Consider the following 16,291-nt stretch of genomic DNA (forward strand, 5'->3'; position numbering starts at 1 on the left):
TGGTTCTTTTGTCTCCTCTAACTCCTTAAAGGGTTCACATTTTGCATTTTAGGAGATGCTGGCTTCCCTGGCCTTGGACCCATGCACATCCCAGGCTTTCCCTCTTTATGTCTGTAATACATGAGAAGTGTAGTTTGACATCCTTATATTTGTTCATCTCCTAGGCATTTATTGAGCACCTAGTCATTAGTGCTAATCTCACATTGTGTGCAACCATTATTCTGAGTTATGCCACAGGATGGAGAGGAGCTGCCGTGGGTGATCTAACCTGAAAAGGCATTTTGAAATCTTAATTGCTGTTGGAACCTCCCCACAGCGCTGCTTACCATGGACCAGTGTGTGTACCACACCCTCTGTATTGGGGAGTGACCCCAGGGTGAGGTGATTCCACCCTAAAAATGGCTCCTCCCTCCACTCAGGCTCTGCATAACAGAAAGCCCCCATCTGAAAACAGGCACACTTTGGTCCTTGGCTGCAGCTCCACAATGTGGACAAGTACAAGTCACTTCACCTCTTCCTCTATTTCCTCATTTCTAAAATGGGGGTGAAGACCTGAGCCCACCACCTTTGAACAGTTACTGTGAGGATTTCCGTATTTACTTGGTTAAATCTGCCAGTTCTTCTCAATTGCAGGTGCATTGGCTAGCAAGAATAATAACCTAATTTGGGACCTTCAGAATATGTCTTTTGATCCTGTGTTCAGATATGCTTAGAAAGAAGGGCACAATCAGCACCAGTTGGAAGGGGTTAAAATTACTCCTGTAAGGTTGTCCCTGAGTCCCATTTCCCCCAAGGACCAGTTTCTTAGAAGTCAACATCCCACTCTTAATGTGCAGTCCTCTGTGGTTGGCAGTTGAATGGTGTGCCAAATTGCCAGCTTTGAAGTCAGACAATGAACTTAGAGTTCGAATCCTGGCTCTCCAGCTGTTCGAACTTGTCAGGTTTTTAATAAACCTCATCCTTTAGGTGTTTTCATCTGTGAAATGAGAAGGTGATTCCCACTCAAGGCATGAACTGCAGATGAGTAAGGAGCAGGACATTTATCATGAAGGTGGTGGTGACCAGCAGAACAGACATCCTTTGTTTTCATTGGTCAACAGAAATAGTTCTCTGGTTTTGAGACAGGGTCTCTCCAGGTAGCCCAGGCTGAGGTCAAATTTATAACAGTCCTGTGATTCCTTCTGAGAACTGGGGCTGTCAACATGTGCCACCACACCAGGCAGAAGATGGTAGAGGTAAGATCTCTGGAGGCCAGATAGATATTCCAGACTTAGGTGAGGGGCAGCAACTTCTTAAGGAAGTTTTGATCATTAACTTCCTGTAGGGCTGGGCCCTCTCCAACCCTTGGAACAAGCTTAGGGACATTTCAAGTGTGCTCCGATGACTGCGGAAGTCCTACTCAGGGCTTGGCCGCTTGTAATTAATTATTATTATTGGGGGAGGGGTTGCCTGTTTTGTTGTTAGTGCCTTGGGCCTAGCACAGAAAGAAACATCTTTGTTTTTTCATTCTCCCTTGGGATTAGGGACGGAGCCTCCTAAGGTGTGGGGAGGCACCTGCCTGGACCCTTTTGGCTGTGCTAAGAGACACACCCCGCTTGTCTAGGTAAGAGACGGCCAACCTGGATGTACTAGGGCACAGTCAGCTGGCCACATAGGGAGGGCCTTGAGCAGGTCTTTGAAGAATTAGGAGGATTTAGATAAGCCGGAAGAGGAGGGGGCATTCCACACTGTTGCCCAGCATCAGGGCCAAAAATGAACAAAAGCCCGGGGAGGGGGAGGCAGGACCACTTGGAGAGCCTGGGATGGTTAGGAAACTGGTGACAAGCAGAGGCAGTATTGCCCCACCCCAGGCTCCCCTGGAAGAGGGACCAGATGAGGTAAGGACTGGTGGCAAGGGGGCTGGGCTGTATTTCTGGGTCATAGACTGGGGGCGGGGGAAGGCCTGAGGACCTGGCCCCATGGCAGTGGTGGAAATGGATAGAAAAGGGTGGGGCAGACTTCACAGATGACCTTAGGTTTCCATGGTGAAAGACAAGGAAATAAGGCAAATGGGAGGGAAGGAGGGAGGGAGGGAGAGGCAACCTCTTAGAGAAGGGACTGGAAGGAGGAGAGGAGGGTTTGGGCTGGAGCCAAGTTGCCCAGGAGTGGTTGCAAGCAATTTCTGGTTTGTGTTTACTCGTGAGAGGGAGGGCAGCTTCCCCCTGCACAGTTTTGCATCTGAAGGTGCAGTCCTGTGAGATCAACTTCAGTGGACACCATGCACCAGGAACCACACCACCCTGACGAGTCTCTCTGGTTATTTTTAAGGTCCTAGCCATCCTTGCTCAGGCTGAAATTTCCAGGAACTGGTTGCAGCCTGGAGCCAGTCAGGTCCCTCCCAGCCTTCCCACTCCCTACAGGGTGGGGCCCCACGGGTGGAGACCCAGCAGGGTGGAGTGAGGTGGGTCTCCAGTGATAGGGAGGGCACCTCGTGAGCCGAAGATGAGAGGCTGAGTGGCCTCGAGCAGCCCGTCTGGATTTGATTATATAACACAGAGGAGAGCTGTGACGGCTTAGGCGAGGCCTTTGGAGCTGTGTACACAGCAGGATTAGACATTGTGGGTATTTTTCAATTTATCTTGGGTTGCTTGCCCTTAAAACTAAAACACAGACTTGCCAGGGAGCATAAAGGAGGAAAACAAGTGAAACCCAAGTACTAAGCAGGTGCCCTGGAACTTTGGTGTTTCCTGAAGGGTAGTATAGGTTTGGGTCTCCCTGCCCCTACCCCTTGTGGAAGGGGCTGGCGTGGAAATGTGCAGGGACTCTGCTCGTCACCTTTGCACCTGTCCTCGTCTACATGTAAAGTCAATTGCTTCACTCGCTCTTTCCGAAGTACAGGGTGTGGGCAGACTCTTATCTGAAGCCATGTCCTGTTTGGACAAGTTGGACTCGCCCTGGCAACTCTCCATGGGGTGGAGCAGATGGGTGGAGGCAGAAAAGTAAAATTGGGTGGCCTGTTCACCGAGGAGAGGAGGAGGAGGGCGGATTGTTTGCTCTCTGGATCATTATATTCCATCTGCAGTGAAATAATCCACTTCTCTCCCTTTTACAAAACACGGTAATGCAAACATAGTTTATGAGAGGCAAAGATTTGGAACTATTCCGTGGGATTCTTTCAAATCAACTATAGAAGACTGAGGTGGGTGTAAAGACTTGGGTGGTGTGAAAACTGGACACCATTTCAGGTAGGTAACAGCAACTGGCTCTCCTTAAGCTAGCCTCTCTCTGACTTGGGTGTCTGCTGCCCCTGTGTTTCTGGCCAGGCCGTTGCATAGTACTCCCCATCCTTCTACTCACTGGGAATGCTCAAAGAGTTTGCTAAAGAAAGGAAGATCACCTCCTGGGACCACGCTTGCCCTCCTGGCCAAGATACACAGAGAGCTCAGATAGATTTTACCCCAAGGTCCTTTGGTGAGAGAGTGGGAACCACTGATAATACTTACTCATTTGAAAATTCAAACACTTGGGAGTGAAAAGGGCACTTGCCGATTATGGCCTGTTGGGTTGTCTAATGGTGCCGCGCACCTGACTGAGGTTCCCTTTGAGGGAAGAGGGTGATTGGAACGTGCCTTAGGGTCAGGCTGCATGGGAAGAGTCACCCAGGGACGCTATGAGGACTGGAGGAAAGAAACAGGGAGAAGAGAATGTCAGGCAAACTGAGAAGTCTTGGGACTTTCTCACCCCCCACACCCCTCCCTCCCCACCCCCCCCACCCCCAGCCAAATGACTTGCCAGGCTTCTAATATGTAATTCTGCAGTTTTGTATGTTGACAGAAATCTGACCCTTGATCAGATTTGACCCTTAGAGTCAAAAGTGGGGTGGGTGGGGGAGATGATTCGGAGGGGACATCACATTTAAATGAAAATTCAGTTTTACAGGCCCTTTCCTGAAAAATGACCCAGTTGTTTCAATTATGGAAAGTTGTTTGGGCAAAAGTGGTTTTTTTTCTATATTATTGTTTTTTAAGCATCTCAATAAGTTAGTTTTTAAAAAAGTAGGTTTTGCTGTTTTATCCTGCCATTGCTTAATTCAGATTGAGAGTGTTGAATAAAACAGAATTAAGATGTAAATGTGTACTTGATTGGAAAACAGAAAAAAAGAAAAAAACAACCACATTTGAGACCCATCGTCTCTTCGATGCCCACTATAAAGTGGTTAATGGGATTCCTCAGCTTAGTTAAAACCCACAAGGCTTTAAAGACCCTAAGGCCAGCAGACACCTTCGGCCTGTGTCTTCAGACTCCAATGCCTGTTTTAGTGCGCCACCTACTGGTCGTATTTAAAATTGCTGCCAGTGTGGTAAAGGACTTGGTTTTTTGAGTCAGGGTTTCTTGGTATCAATGGAGTGGAGCCAGTCCTGGCACTCACTCTGTAGACCAGGTAGGCCTTGAACTCACAGAGATCCACCTGCCTCTGCCTCTCAAGTGCTGGGATTAAAGGCATGTGCCATCAGACTTTTTAAAAGGTTTGGTGGCTTCAGGATCCCTTTTAAAAAATCCATGAGGTGTGGTGGTACACATCGTCATTCCACCACTTGGGAAGCAGAGGCAGGTGTGGATCTCTAGGTCAGCCAAGGCTATGTAGTGAGAACCTGTCTCAAAGGTGGAAAAGGGACCTTTTATAAAAGATAAATAGCTGCAAAGCATGTCCATGTTTAAAAGACCCTGGTTCTTACAGGTCATAGCTTACTTTTTAGTTATATGGAAGGCACTTTGGTAGCACTGTGCTCATTTAAATATTAACTTGAGTTCAAGTATGAAGGGTTGACCCATGGCCTTTTGGTGGTAGGCAAGCATTCTGCCGAGAGTTGCACACCCTCCCCCTTCCCTGGTCTTTACCAGAGCCCATAAACTCTAAAGCAGTGACCTAGGCAATCGGCACAGAGAAGTTGCTGCTGTTGTTTTGAACAGGCAACCTGATGTGTTCATGCACTCCCGTTTTCTTCCTGGCCCATCCCCTTTGTATCTTTAAACTGTGGAATTAACAAACTTAAACATCATCACACGGGTATGTGAAGCCAGGTTTTGCTCCCAGCTCTCTTATGAGCCCAAAGATCTAGGTATATACCGCCACATGTGGCTCCCCCTAGAAGATCTTGTTAATAGTTGAGGGGTCCAAGCATTTATCCTGCTTTATCTATTGCTCCAGGGTTTGAAACCAGTGACTCTAGTCTTGTGTCTTGTGTGTGTTTAGTATGTGCCACATATTCAAAAGGTGTTGAGGTGAGCAATTTAGAGGGAAAAGGATCCTAAAACTTGAGAAGGAAGGAGTGAGTGGTCTGTATCCTGCTCTTGAGAAGATTTGCCTCTGGGCTAGAAGTCTGAGGCCTCAGAGCCAGGTCTCTTTCCTTTCACACCTGGGAATGTGAGCAGCAAGATTCTGAGTGAATTCCCTTTAAAGAACCTAGGTGTTGGTGGAGGTGTTGATGGGAAACTCTCTGACCTTATCAATGGAACCAGAGGTGTCAACTAGCTTTATGGTCCCTAACAATATCAGGAGAAGCTGCACCTTTCTTCTCTAGGATTTGGGCATGGACATGTCTTAGCCCTGCGTGTGTGTACATTTGTGCATATAGCTGCTAGATTAGGACTGGTTATTAGATACCAAGACCCAAACAGGTTTTCTTCCTAGTGAGATCACCCATTGTTTGCTGTCAATTTTTTGTTTGTTTGTTTTGATACCTAAGAGAGTAATGACACCATGGATTTGAGCAACCCGTGTAAGACCCTCAGAAAGCTGAGGCTTCCAGAATCTTAGCCCAGGATGGCGGCCACCCCAAACACAGAATGGAGGCGAAAGCTTGATGCAAACTGCATGAGGCTTTATTGTAGTTTAACAAGCTAACCCCATGTTAGCTCGGGTCTTTCACCCACCCGCCATGGCGGACAGCTAGAAAGACAGCTTGAAGCCGCTGCGCATAGATCTTTATAGGGCAGCATAAGGGGAGTGTCTAGGGGTACGCACAGGCTCACGATTGGTGTGCCTCCAGGCTTGGAGGGCTTGCCCTGTGTTGATTGGTCAACTGGTTGTTATGGCCCATAGGCCCTCCCAGGGTGGTTGCTATGCTCTCTATGTCATTGCTGTGTGTTAGTCCGTAAAGCACACCCAGGGTCGTAAAGCATAGCGCCACCAGCTAACTTCTGATTGGTTCCTTGTCACAAGGCAGGCATCTGACTTTCTAGTGACTAGGTCAAGGTCATAGAAGCACATGTTCGACCGTTATGGCTGCCAAAAGGGAAGCCGGTTCCTTCATTCCCCCATTTTCCTTTTTGGAAATTCCAGTCATGGAATTGCTGTCTCTCTAGTATCCCCATCAGGGAGTGATAGATATTGGCACCCCCATGCAAGGGAGTTCCTTTTGACTTAGCATTTTAACCAAGGAATATGGGCACCGAAATTCTTTTCCAAACTGCTTCCTGCTGACTTTGGGATGAAGTTAGGGACCCCAGAAGGTTGAAATGCTAGTCAAAAGCAAAAAGGAATTTAGGCAATGGGGAATTCATCAGGGGCTTCTGGTTAGCAGACACTGTTGCAGAGACAGGGGGTGTCCATATCAGCTGGACTGGTTCACATCCACAGCAAGTCCAGGGCTCGCAGTCTACTTAGAACAGCCTGTAGTTAGCAACTGAAACTCAGATGTCTGCCAGAAGCAGAAACCTGTTTAAGACATGTTTAAACTAGGAACAGAAGTTAAAACTTATTTACTGAAGCCCACAGTGCAGAAAAAGTAGATATTTGGATATCTGTTTAAACAGCAGGAACGTATTTATAACTTTGAGTCTAAGCAAATACTACAGATTTGGGCTATAAGCAAATACATTTTTCTTCTGTCCAGAGAGCCAGGTATGGATTGGACAGAGGTGCCTTTGGCCTGATGAAAAGCCCTTTAAGTTTGTACTTAGATGACAACCAAAATAAACTTAAAAACTTTGAGCTCATGCCTGAACAGTATATAGTCACTACTTTATCAGCTAACATACTGATTAGTCTGTAGTGGATCTGACTGCCTGATGCTGTCAAGCTGACAACCAGTAATATTTCAGAGATCTGAGAAGGGTATATTTTATCCGAATCTACTAAAAAGTGACAGAAGCCAGTCTATATACAGTTAGCCATACCCAAGTTTCTCCATTACCGCTGGAGGCAGGTGTCTCAAAGAACAACAATCTTCTCCAGGCCTATACTGTGAGAGGTTTTTTTCCTCTCTGTGGAAGAGGGACATGGAAAAGACTGACCTTGTTTTGTCTAGGCAAAGGGGTGCAATCAATTTTCCAGTGTCCAGCAGCTTTGTCCACAGTCTCGGCCAGGTTCTGGCAGGTGGCAGGTATCACATCTGAGCATCCCGCTCACTGGTCCAGGTGCAGGAACTGGGTTGCCTCATAATCTTCTTTGGAGACTTTGGGTCACTGTCAGGATCTGGCAGTCTGTCTGACATTATTAAAGATAACAATTTAAATGCCATATTCTGAAGGTCTCTGAAGCATTAGAGGTCTGTTTGTCTGTTTTAGTTACTTGCCTTAAGCACGCATTAAGCATACAGGTGGCTAGGTAAAGTCTTATTTCTGTAATTAATTTTTAGTCTGACTGTAACTGGTTTTAACTTAGTAAAATGTTTGAAACAGCACAGCTGAACTTAAAACTGCATAGAGCTACCTTATATTCCTTAAACAGTAGCTTAACTTCTTTCTGAGGCAGGGTCTTTCTGTGACTTTGGAGCCTGTTCTGGAATTCGATCTGCCGGACCAGGCAGGCCTTGAACTCATAAAGATCCATCTGCCTCTTACTCCCAATTGCTGGGATTAAAGGCGTATGCCACCAACGCCCTAAACTTAAAGGCGTGTGCCACCAACACCCTGAGCTTAAAGGTGTGTGCTACCAACATCCTAAACTTAATTTTTAAAAACATAAACTGTTAGCATCTTATAATAGATCAGCATGTTTTACAAAACAAGAACTTTACATTGTCAGGCTTTGCTTAAAAATAATTCTGAATTGAAGCTCTTTAAGTACAAACATTAATAAAAACAAACATTTAAAAAAACTGGTTTTAAAAAGAAATTTAAATTCCCTTAAGGTCTTTCTGTAATGTATAGAAGCATTAACATTTTAAATCTTAACTGAAAACTTGTTTCTAAGATGGCACCTCTAATTTCCATGTGGTCACCTTTAGTCAAGATGGCGGTTTAAGTATCCTTTTTTTAACTTTAGCAAAATGGCTACCAGTCAGTCATGTGACCATTTTGCCATGTGCTGGCTACCAGGAAACAGAACATTTTAAAACAAGTATACATAATTTACTTGAGAAATAAACAGGACTTTTTTAAAAACAAAATCAGCTTAATATGGTTAAAATTTTAACTTATATTACCATTTTTAAAAATTTAGTATTTGTAGACATGAGAAACCATAACAGTTTACATTTTTTTCTCACTTGTAACAACCTTTTCTCTGACCTTCGACAACTTTCCTCTGACCTTCTACAACTTACTTTAACCCTCTATAACTTTCTGTAACAATCTTTTTCTCTGACCTCCAACAACTTTTCTCTGACCTACAACTTGCTTTAACCCTCTATAACTTTTTCTCTGCCTCTGACCTTCTACCTCTTGCTTTAACTCTCTATAACCTTTTAGTTCATTTCTCTGACTCTCTTAGACATTCTTAGACAAGTTTTCTTTTTTCCTTTTTTTCTTTATTTTTTTTAAGTCTTTTACATTTTTTTCTCATTTCTCAGTCAACATAAAAATTTTGTCCAAGTCCCTTTTACAGTTCTTAATAACTTTAAGGCCGTTTAGATGTCCGGATCAGGCCAGATAAGTTCATATATCCCAGCTCCATGTGCTCAAGGCAGAGAGACCTGGGGTGGGGGTGCTGCTGGTAACCCCAGACCCTTGGCCAATCCAGGGGTGGGAAAAAGACCCCTGCGGCCCCCCTGCATACCATGTGTGTGGAGCACAGAAAGACGGGTAGCAGATGGCGGCCTTGCAGCCATGTTCCCTTAGAGTAGGGAAACATCCACAATGGCAGCTGGGGCAGAAACAGCCCTACTGGGCATGCCTCAGACCCGCAGGTGGGGATAGAAAGGGGGTGGCGTGGTGGAACCTGAATTGAAAACCAATGATGATAACACAGAATAGACAGGAAAGAACAGACGCCAACCCAATCCGCCCACGCTGCTTATAAGGCAATGGCGCCGGGAAGCCAGGGGCAGAACCTGGCAGCTAACTGAGGCGGGTCCAAGTGTCCTTGGCCCGCATCCGTACCTCTTGGGTCCTGGGTGTCCTCAGAGTGGCAGTCTGTCTTCTGGGCGCATCTGCCGATCACAGTTGAGGTGGCACCACGTGCTCAGAGAATCAAGAAAAGACCCCTGACCCCCTGACCCATGCATGCCATGTTCGTAGGGAGCAGGGACAGAAAGAGATGCTTAAGAAACACATAACACAAATGTGAAACATGGACAGACAGTACAGTAACACAGACTAGGGTCCTATTCGGAATTTCAGATGACTTGCTCCCAACAAGTACCTCTTCTACAGATTGGGCAACCCGCTTGGATCCCCTTACGGATGGAGCAGGCAACTTGCTCCCACCAAGTCCCTGTCCTTACAGATTGGGCGACCCGCTTGGGTCCCTTTACAGATGGACCAGGCTACTTGGTCCTACCAAGTCCCGCTCCTACAGACTGCAGAAGCTGTCATCCGAACCTCCGCCCTAAACAATTCTTGTACAGAAACCATACAGAAACAAAGACTGGAAAATAAAGTTACCTAGTGTGGCGCCACGTGACTCAACGAAAGAGGGTGCTGTAACTTTAACTGACTAACTATGGTCCTTAAGGTCCATCCAGTGGTCAAAAGTCAGACTGAGGGGGGTTGGTTACAGTCAGTCCCATCATCAAAGTCACAGATAAGACAAAACAACACCCAAGACACAGACAAAAACTATCAGATGTCTGTCTCCACCTAGACAGACAAAACCATTCCAGAAATACAGACGGCCAGGAGAACGGATAACTTCCCCAATCCAGGAGAACTACCGTACCCTCACCGGCTCCCAGACGGGAATCTCCCAAGCGTCCCTGAGGTTCCCACAGACTTCCTGGAACGTCTTCCAGGGTGGCAGTCGGTGATCTCCCAAGCACGTCTACTGATCACATTCTGTCTCCTCCCGAGACCAGAGCTCTTGTCTCTTCCGGAGACACGAGCGACTGCAAAGCACAGAACCAGATTTCAGCCGGCACAAAAACACAAAGACACAGACAATACAGGGTACCCACTTACCTCCAAGATCGACTCCACTCAGGTGAGGGGTGGTCACAAATCCCGGACAAGCCCCCAAATGTAAGACCCTCAGAAAGCTGAGGCTTCCAGAATCTTAGCCCAGGATGGCGGCCACCCCAAACACAGAATGGAGGTGAAAGCTTGATGCAAACTGCATGAGGCTTTATTGTAGTTTAACGAGCTAACCCCATGTTAGCTCGGGTCTTTCACCCACCCGCCATGGCGGACAGCTAGAAAGACAGCTTGAAGCCGCTGCGCATAGATCTTTATAGGGCAGCATAAGGGGAGTGTTTTGGGGTACGCACAGGCTCACGATTGGTGTGCCTCCAGGCTTGGAGGGCTTGCCCTGTGTTGATTGGTCAACTGGTTGTTATGGCTCATAGGCCCTCCCAGGGTGGTTGCTATGCTCTCTACGTCATTGCTGTGCGCTAGTCCGTAAAGCACACCCAGGGTCGTAAAGCATAGCGCCACCAGCTAACTTCTGATTGGTTCCTTGTCACAAGGCAGGCATCTGTCTTTCTAGTGACTAGGTCAAGGTCATTAGAAGCACATGTTCGACCATTATGGCTGCCGAAAGGGAAGCCGGTTCCTTCACCCGGTGTCACATTGTGTTGGCAGATTATTGTACATCCTAGGGTACAGGACAATTGTGACATCAGGGTCCTGTGCTGTGGATGATATTTATATGAAAATCAGAAGAGGTTCCATTGAAGTGCTGAAGGCCACCTGCTACCATGCTTACATGTGAAGCTGTCTTAGTATAACAGCTAGAGCACATGTGAACTAGATTCTCGGCAATGCAGACATGGAACCATGGTGGCGGGACAGTTTCCATACTGAAGTAGATGATGCAAAGACTCTAGAACCTGGAACTTCTTTTCAGGATTTTCTTTTTATTTGAAATTACGCATCCGTGTGGAATGTGCCGTGAGTGCAGGTGCCTGTGGAGGCACAAAGAGAGCATTGGGTCCCCAAGGTGAGCCACCCAAGATGGGTGCTGGGAACCAAACTCTAGGCTGATGCAACAGCAGTATGTATTCTTAACCACTGAGCCATCTGCAGCCTCTGGGGTTTTTAATTTTGGGGACAGAATCCTGCTGTGTAGCCCAGGCTGGCCTTAAACTTGGAGCAGTCCTCTTCCCCCCAGTCTCCCTTGAGATCACAGGAATGCCACTTTCTTCAGGAGAACTTACTCACTAGCCACGTGACCTTGAGTGACCTTGCTTCAAATCAAAGCACTAAGCATGTCACCCAAGTTGGGATGGCGAGGACCTGATGCAGCCATGTGAAGTCAGTAGCAGCTGGGAAGTGGTTTTGTTTGGCAGATGGTGGTTACAAAGCAGGGCAGGACAGCCTCAAGGTAGGCATTGCCTTTATATTAGAATAACAGCAAGCTAATATGGAGAGTGTGTGTGTGTGTGTGTGTGTGTGTGTGTGTGTGTGTGTGTGTGTGTATAGGGGGTATGTTTCAGGATCCAAGTAGACTTTTCTCGAAGAAAGAAATGTAAATAGTGAGCTCAAAGTAAATGGAAGCAAAGACTTCTCCTTTAGGAACTTTGTCCTAAGCATTAAAACTGTGTGGAAATCAAGTACAGAGAGTGTCAATGCTATCTGTACAGGGGAGCATTTGGAAACTAAGGGTCCAAAAATGTCTATTATTTTTTGATTCCTTTCTCTGTGTGTGTGCACAGGCATACACGGTAGTTGGAGGGCAATTTGCTCCTTGCTCCATGTGGGTTCTGGGTGAGAACTGTGCTCATCAGCTTAGCAGCAGACATGTTTGTCTACTGAGCTCTCATTGGCCCTTGTGTATAATGAAAGGTGACAATTTAAAGTGACCTTCTCACAGCGTCGGCAGGATGCGTTTGATGGTTTGAGTCTGTATCATTACAACAAAGGATCGTTTTCAATGAAGTATTAAGTGGCCATAATGGTGCCTAACAGTGGGGGTACTACATTCCCACTTAAAAGGGTTTGGAGGGTTAACACAGGCTTTTTTCTATGATGAGTGTGGGGGTGGGGTGGATCTTCTGCTGGGCTGCCCAGTAATGCCAAGCAAGGTTCCTGCCAGAAGAGGCTGTACATATTGTTCAGAAATGTCAGGGTCTGTATAGTTGAATAAGAAATGCCGCTTCATTTAGTCCTGCCTGTGAGGCCTGGTTTTAATTATATGAAAGGGTATCTTTCGTAGTAGGTAAGGGAAACAATTCTAGTCATTCCAGAGGTGAGAGAAGATGGAGTGGAGAAAATGGGTAAAGGGGTGTGTTAGTTTCCTTAGTTTTTATGACTCAGTATTAAGACTAGGCATGTTGTTTTGTTTTCCAGGCCAAACATCAGAACACCCTAGAAGGCTTAACTAAAAGAATGCTCATGTTTGACCCAGTCCCAGTCAAGCAGGAGGCCATGGATCCTGTCTCTGTGGTGAGTTTCTCAAGACTGAACAGCTCTCTTAACTGATAACATTATGTGTTGTGTTGTTTACTAAAGTGTTCCTTGTTTGACAGGCATTTGGCAGGTGGCACTTCTCAGAGTCCCCAGTAATAAACAAGGTGCCACTATCCATCCTTAGGACCCACTCCCCACACCTCTAGATAGGGTCAACCACAGGCCGATAGTAAGTTCACAAATGCATGTGTAAAATACGTTGAGAATAATGTAATTTGAAAAAGAAGAAAAAAAGCATTGATGGGAGCCATATGGGCCTGTGGCTCTGTGAGGGATGGCTGAGGAGAAGCCAGCTAGAGAAGGGCCTTGGCAGCGAGGCCAGAATCTTACTACATTTGGAGTAGTCCGTGGATGGCTGGTAATTATATCCATGGTTCTTTCGTAAGCCCAGGCTATAGTGCTGCTAGGCCACCAGGGGACTAAAACTCAGTCCAGGTGTTTGTGTAGGTCCAGTCCTAGTGCTGTGGAGATGAGACATTGGTGACAAGGAGGTGCCGCCTTTCAGAGCAGGAGCAGTTTAGACATGAAAGGATGTGGTTTAGTGGATACTGACTAACAAGGCAGCGCTCCCAATCTGCCTCTCTTCTTTTCTTCCATGGGATTGGAAAATATTCACAAGGGGAAAATATCTTGGCCTGGATGTGTATCTGAAGACTGGGAATGACACGCTTGCAAAATTAGATCATCTGTATGCACTGGCTGTGGGTGGAAGTTCCTGCCAGAGATGCTTATACAAGACTTGGGGTCACTCTGAGGCTCGTGGAACCCAATTACCATGGATATTAAATATCAGTGACATATTACATTATCTTTGAGGAGATAGCACTTACATTCCAGCACAGTGGCTAGATGATGCAGTTATCACATGCCCGAATGGAATAATTGAACAGTTGGAATTATATTCATTAAAGGAACAGACTTTTCTTCAACTGGAGAATATAATGTTTATAAATGGTTCATGGCCATCATTGATACATTTGACTGGTGTACATCCAGTGTTCTTAATCAAGCATGAAAATATGGCTCATGAGCCCAACTGCCACCAACCTGTGAATACCCACATTACCAAATTGGTATGAAATAGTTAACTAAGTCCAAGGAAAATGCAACTTAACTGCAGTGGAAGGGGATACAGTGAATTTTCTTTTATGTGTTACAATGTTGTAATTTGTATCAGTTTGCTTTCTACTGTTGTGATAAACACCATGAGCAAAAGCAACTTGGGGAGCAAGGGGTTTATTTCAGCTTACAAGTCCAGGCCGCACTCCATCACTGAGGGAAAATCACAGCAGGATCCTGAAGCAGAGACCTTGGAGGAATACTGTCCTGACCTACTCAAGAGCTACCTTCCTGATATAACCTAGGACCGCTTGCCTGGGGATGGTGCCTCCCATAGTGGGCTGGGCCCTCTCACATCAATCATTAGTCAAGAGAATGTCCCACAGACTTCCCTACAGGCCAGACTGCTGGAGACATTTTTCTCAGTTGAACTCCCTTTTCCCAGTTCCCTGATCTTGTGTCAAGGTGACAAAACAAAAAAACAACAACAAAGCACACATAAAGTTGAAATGTGTAAAAAGTATTTTTGTATTTAATGATCTTTTTCTCCTTCATGTGTTTCACCTGACACAGAATTAATTTCATTCTGTCTCCAAACGTTTATTTTAGTCCTCACAGTGGGAGGTGTACACAGAGCTTCAGTTTGTCCCCTCCCTCAGGTCAGTTTCATCTCCCCCATCTTCATAAGAAGAGGTGGAGGAATGAAAATACACGGGTTACAGAGCACTGACCATTTATGAGGCCACTTTTGTTTCCATTGAAACAGTCCTGCTATGTACCCCATACTGGCAGTCCTCCTGCCTGAGTCTTCTGGGTGCTAGGATTGCAGGTTTGTCCTGTATTTTGCTGACGTGTGTGTAAGAGCATGCAGTGTTCCAGGAGGCCAGAAGAGGACATTGATTTGGTCCCCTGGAGCTGCAGTCATAGTTATTATTAGCTGCCATGTGGGTGCTGGGAGCCAAACCTGGGTCCCCTGCGAGTGCTGGGAACCACTGAGCCACCTCTCCAGCCTCCAGGAAATGTTTAAATCCTGACACAAAAGCATCATAACGTTGTTGTGTCTGTCCATATGTCTCGTCACTTCCCACCACCCTCTTTTTAAAAGAAAATCCTGGCCAGAGCCATCTTGTTACATTTGTCATAGAGAAAGTGAGGAAACAACATTCTTCTTTTAGTGAACTATAAACCCTGTTACAGTTTGTGCACATGACAGAAATGCCTTCTGGAAAAGGTTGAAAACTAGAAACTCAGGCAATCAGAAAGAAAACAAATTGAAGAAAGAACCAAATTTTAAAATACTTTTTAATCTTTCTCTGTATTCCCTTTGAAGTCCTCATTTTCTTTTCTGGTGACTCTTGTCACTCAGCTAACCCCTTGTTCTGTGAGAGGTACTTAAAACCGTCATTTCCCAAGCTCTGTGCCAGTAGCAACCCTTGGTGGTTTTCCTGGGCCAGGTGGACAGAAAGCCTTCTCTGTTTGCCTCAGAACATTTGCTGAGCCCACAGCAAGTGTTTATGAACATGCCACGCCTTCTGCCTTCCTGTCCCCAGAGCCCCACCTGTGGTCCGAGGACTCATGCATAGCCCTGTCACAGATGCTCCTTGTTTTCATCAGCAGTAGACTTCCTGTTCCTGTCACTTGTCCCACCCACTTACTGTCTTATAAAGAGAACTCTCCAGAGCTGTTCCTAATAAAATATGGAACTGGAAATTCTCACTGTATAAAGTAATAGTAAGACAAGCCCTGACTACCCCACCCACCCCGTCTGCAAGATTCACAAGTATTGGCATTATCCCGAGCCTCATCAGGAGTGAAGACCTGCAGAGAGCTGATTAATTCATCCCAGACATCCAGACATGGAGTGCTTATGAAGCTCTTCCTCACATTCCAGGGACAAGCAGCAGTCAGCAAGTGCATACCTGCAGCAGAGAAAAGAACCCAGGGCAGGGGGTGGAGCTGGTAGACCTGTCTGTGTCTGGTCTTTGAATGGCTATGTTGCAGAAGACGAGGTAGGGTGGACACTGGGTTTCCATTTATGCCTGTCAATGGCCAGAGAAGAATTTTCTTTTCCAACACTTGCATTAGTGTGTATTTGGGACCTATTGAACCATATAGGAGTCATCTAGGCAAGTGCAGTTTAAATCCAAAATCACACCTGATGTGCATCAGTTTTTACACTGTGCATGCCAGATGGGTGTCAGCCACTGCAGTAGGCTGTGTGCTCCACCCAAATAAAGTAAACCTGTAGAGGTGGTTCTGGAACTTGCCAGTGAGCCAATTGGAAGGACCACATTTCTTTGCCCTTTTGTGAGTCATTTGAACTGGAAATAGTTAATTATGTACTCAGAGTTGAGTGTCTGGCCAAAAGTACCTCCCTGCACTTATCCTGGGACTTTAAAGTAGACTTGCAGGCAGTACAGAGGACAGGGAGATTCATTTGTGTTGTGTATAAAAATGCAAACTGTGT

At 46.0% G+C, this 16,291-nt stretch overlaps 1 protein-coding gene across 2 annotated transcripts in view; it reads left to right on the forward strand.

The window, feature by feature from the left end:
- Klf3 (Kruppel like factor 3) overlaps positions 1 to 16,291 on the forward strand; it is a 34,242-nt gene that overhangs the window by 5,614 nt on the left and 12,337 nt on the right. The window contains exons 1-2 of one of the 2 annotated variants that reach the window (XM_027390728.2): positions 2,868 to 3,224; positions 12,646 to 12,741. In XM_027390728.2, coding sequence (XP_027246529.1) covers positions 12,685 to 12,741 — 57 coding nt within the window. In that variant the 5' untranslated portion in view covers positions 2,868 to 3,224; positions 12,646 to 12,684. Of the gene's footprint in view, positions 1 to 2,867; positions 3,225 to 12,645; positions 12,742 to 16,291 lie in introns of those variants that run through there. The other variant, XM_027390727.2, reaches the window with a different exon arrangement.

The sequence above is a fragment of the Cricetulus griseus genome (genome assembly GCF_003668045.3).
Source record: "Cricetulus griseus strain 17A/GY chromosome 1 unlocalized genomic scaffold, alternate assembly CriGri-PICRH-1.0 chr1_1, whole genome shotgun sequence".
Classification (NCBI taxonomy): domain Eukaryota; kingdom Metazoa; phylum Chordata; class Mammalia; order Rodentia; family Cricetidae; genus Cricetulus; species Cricetulus griseus.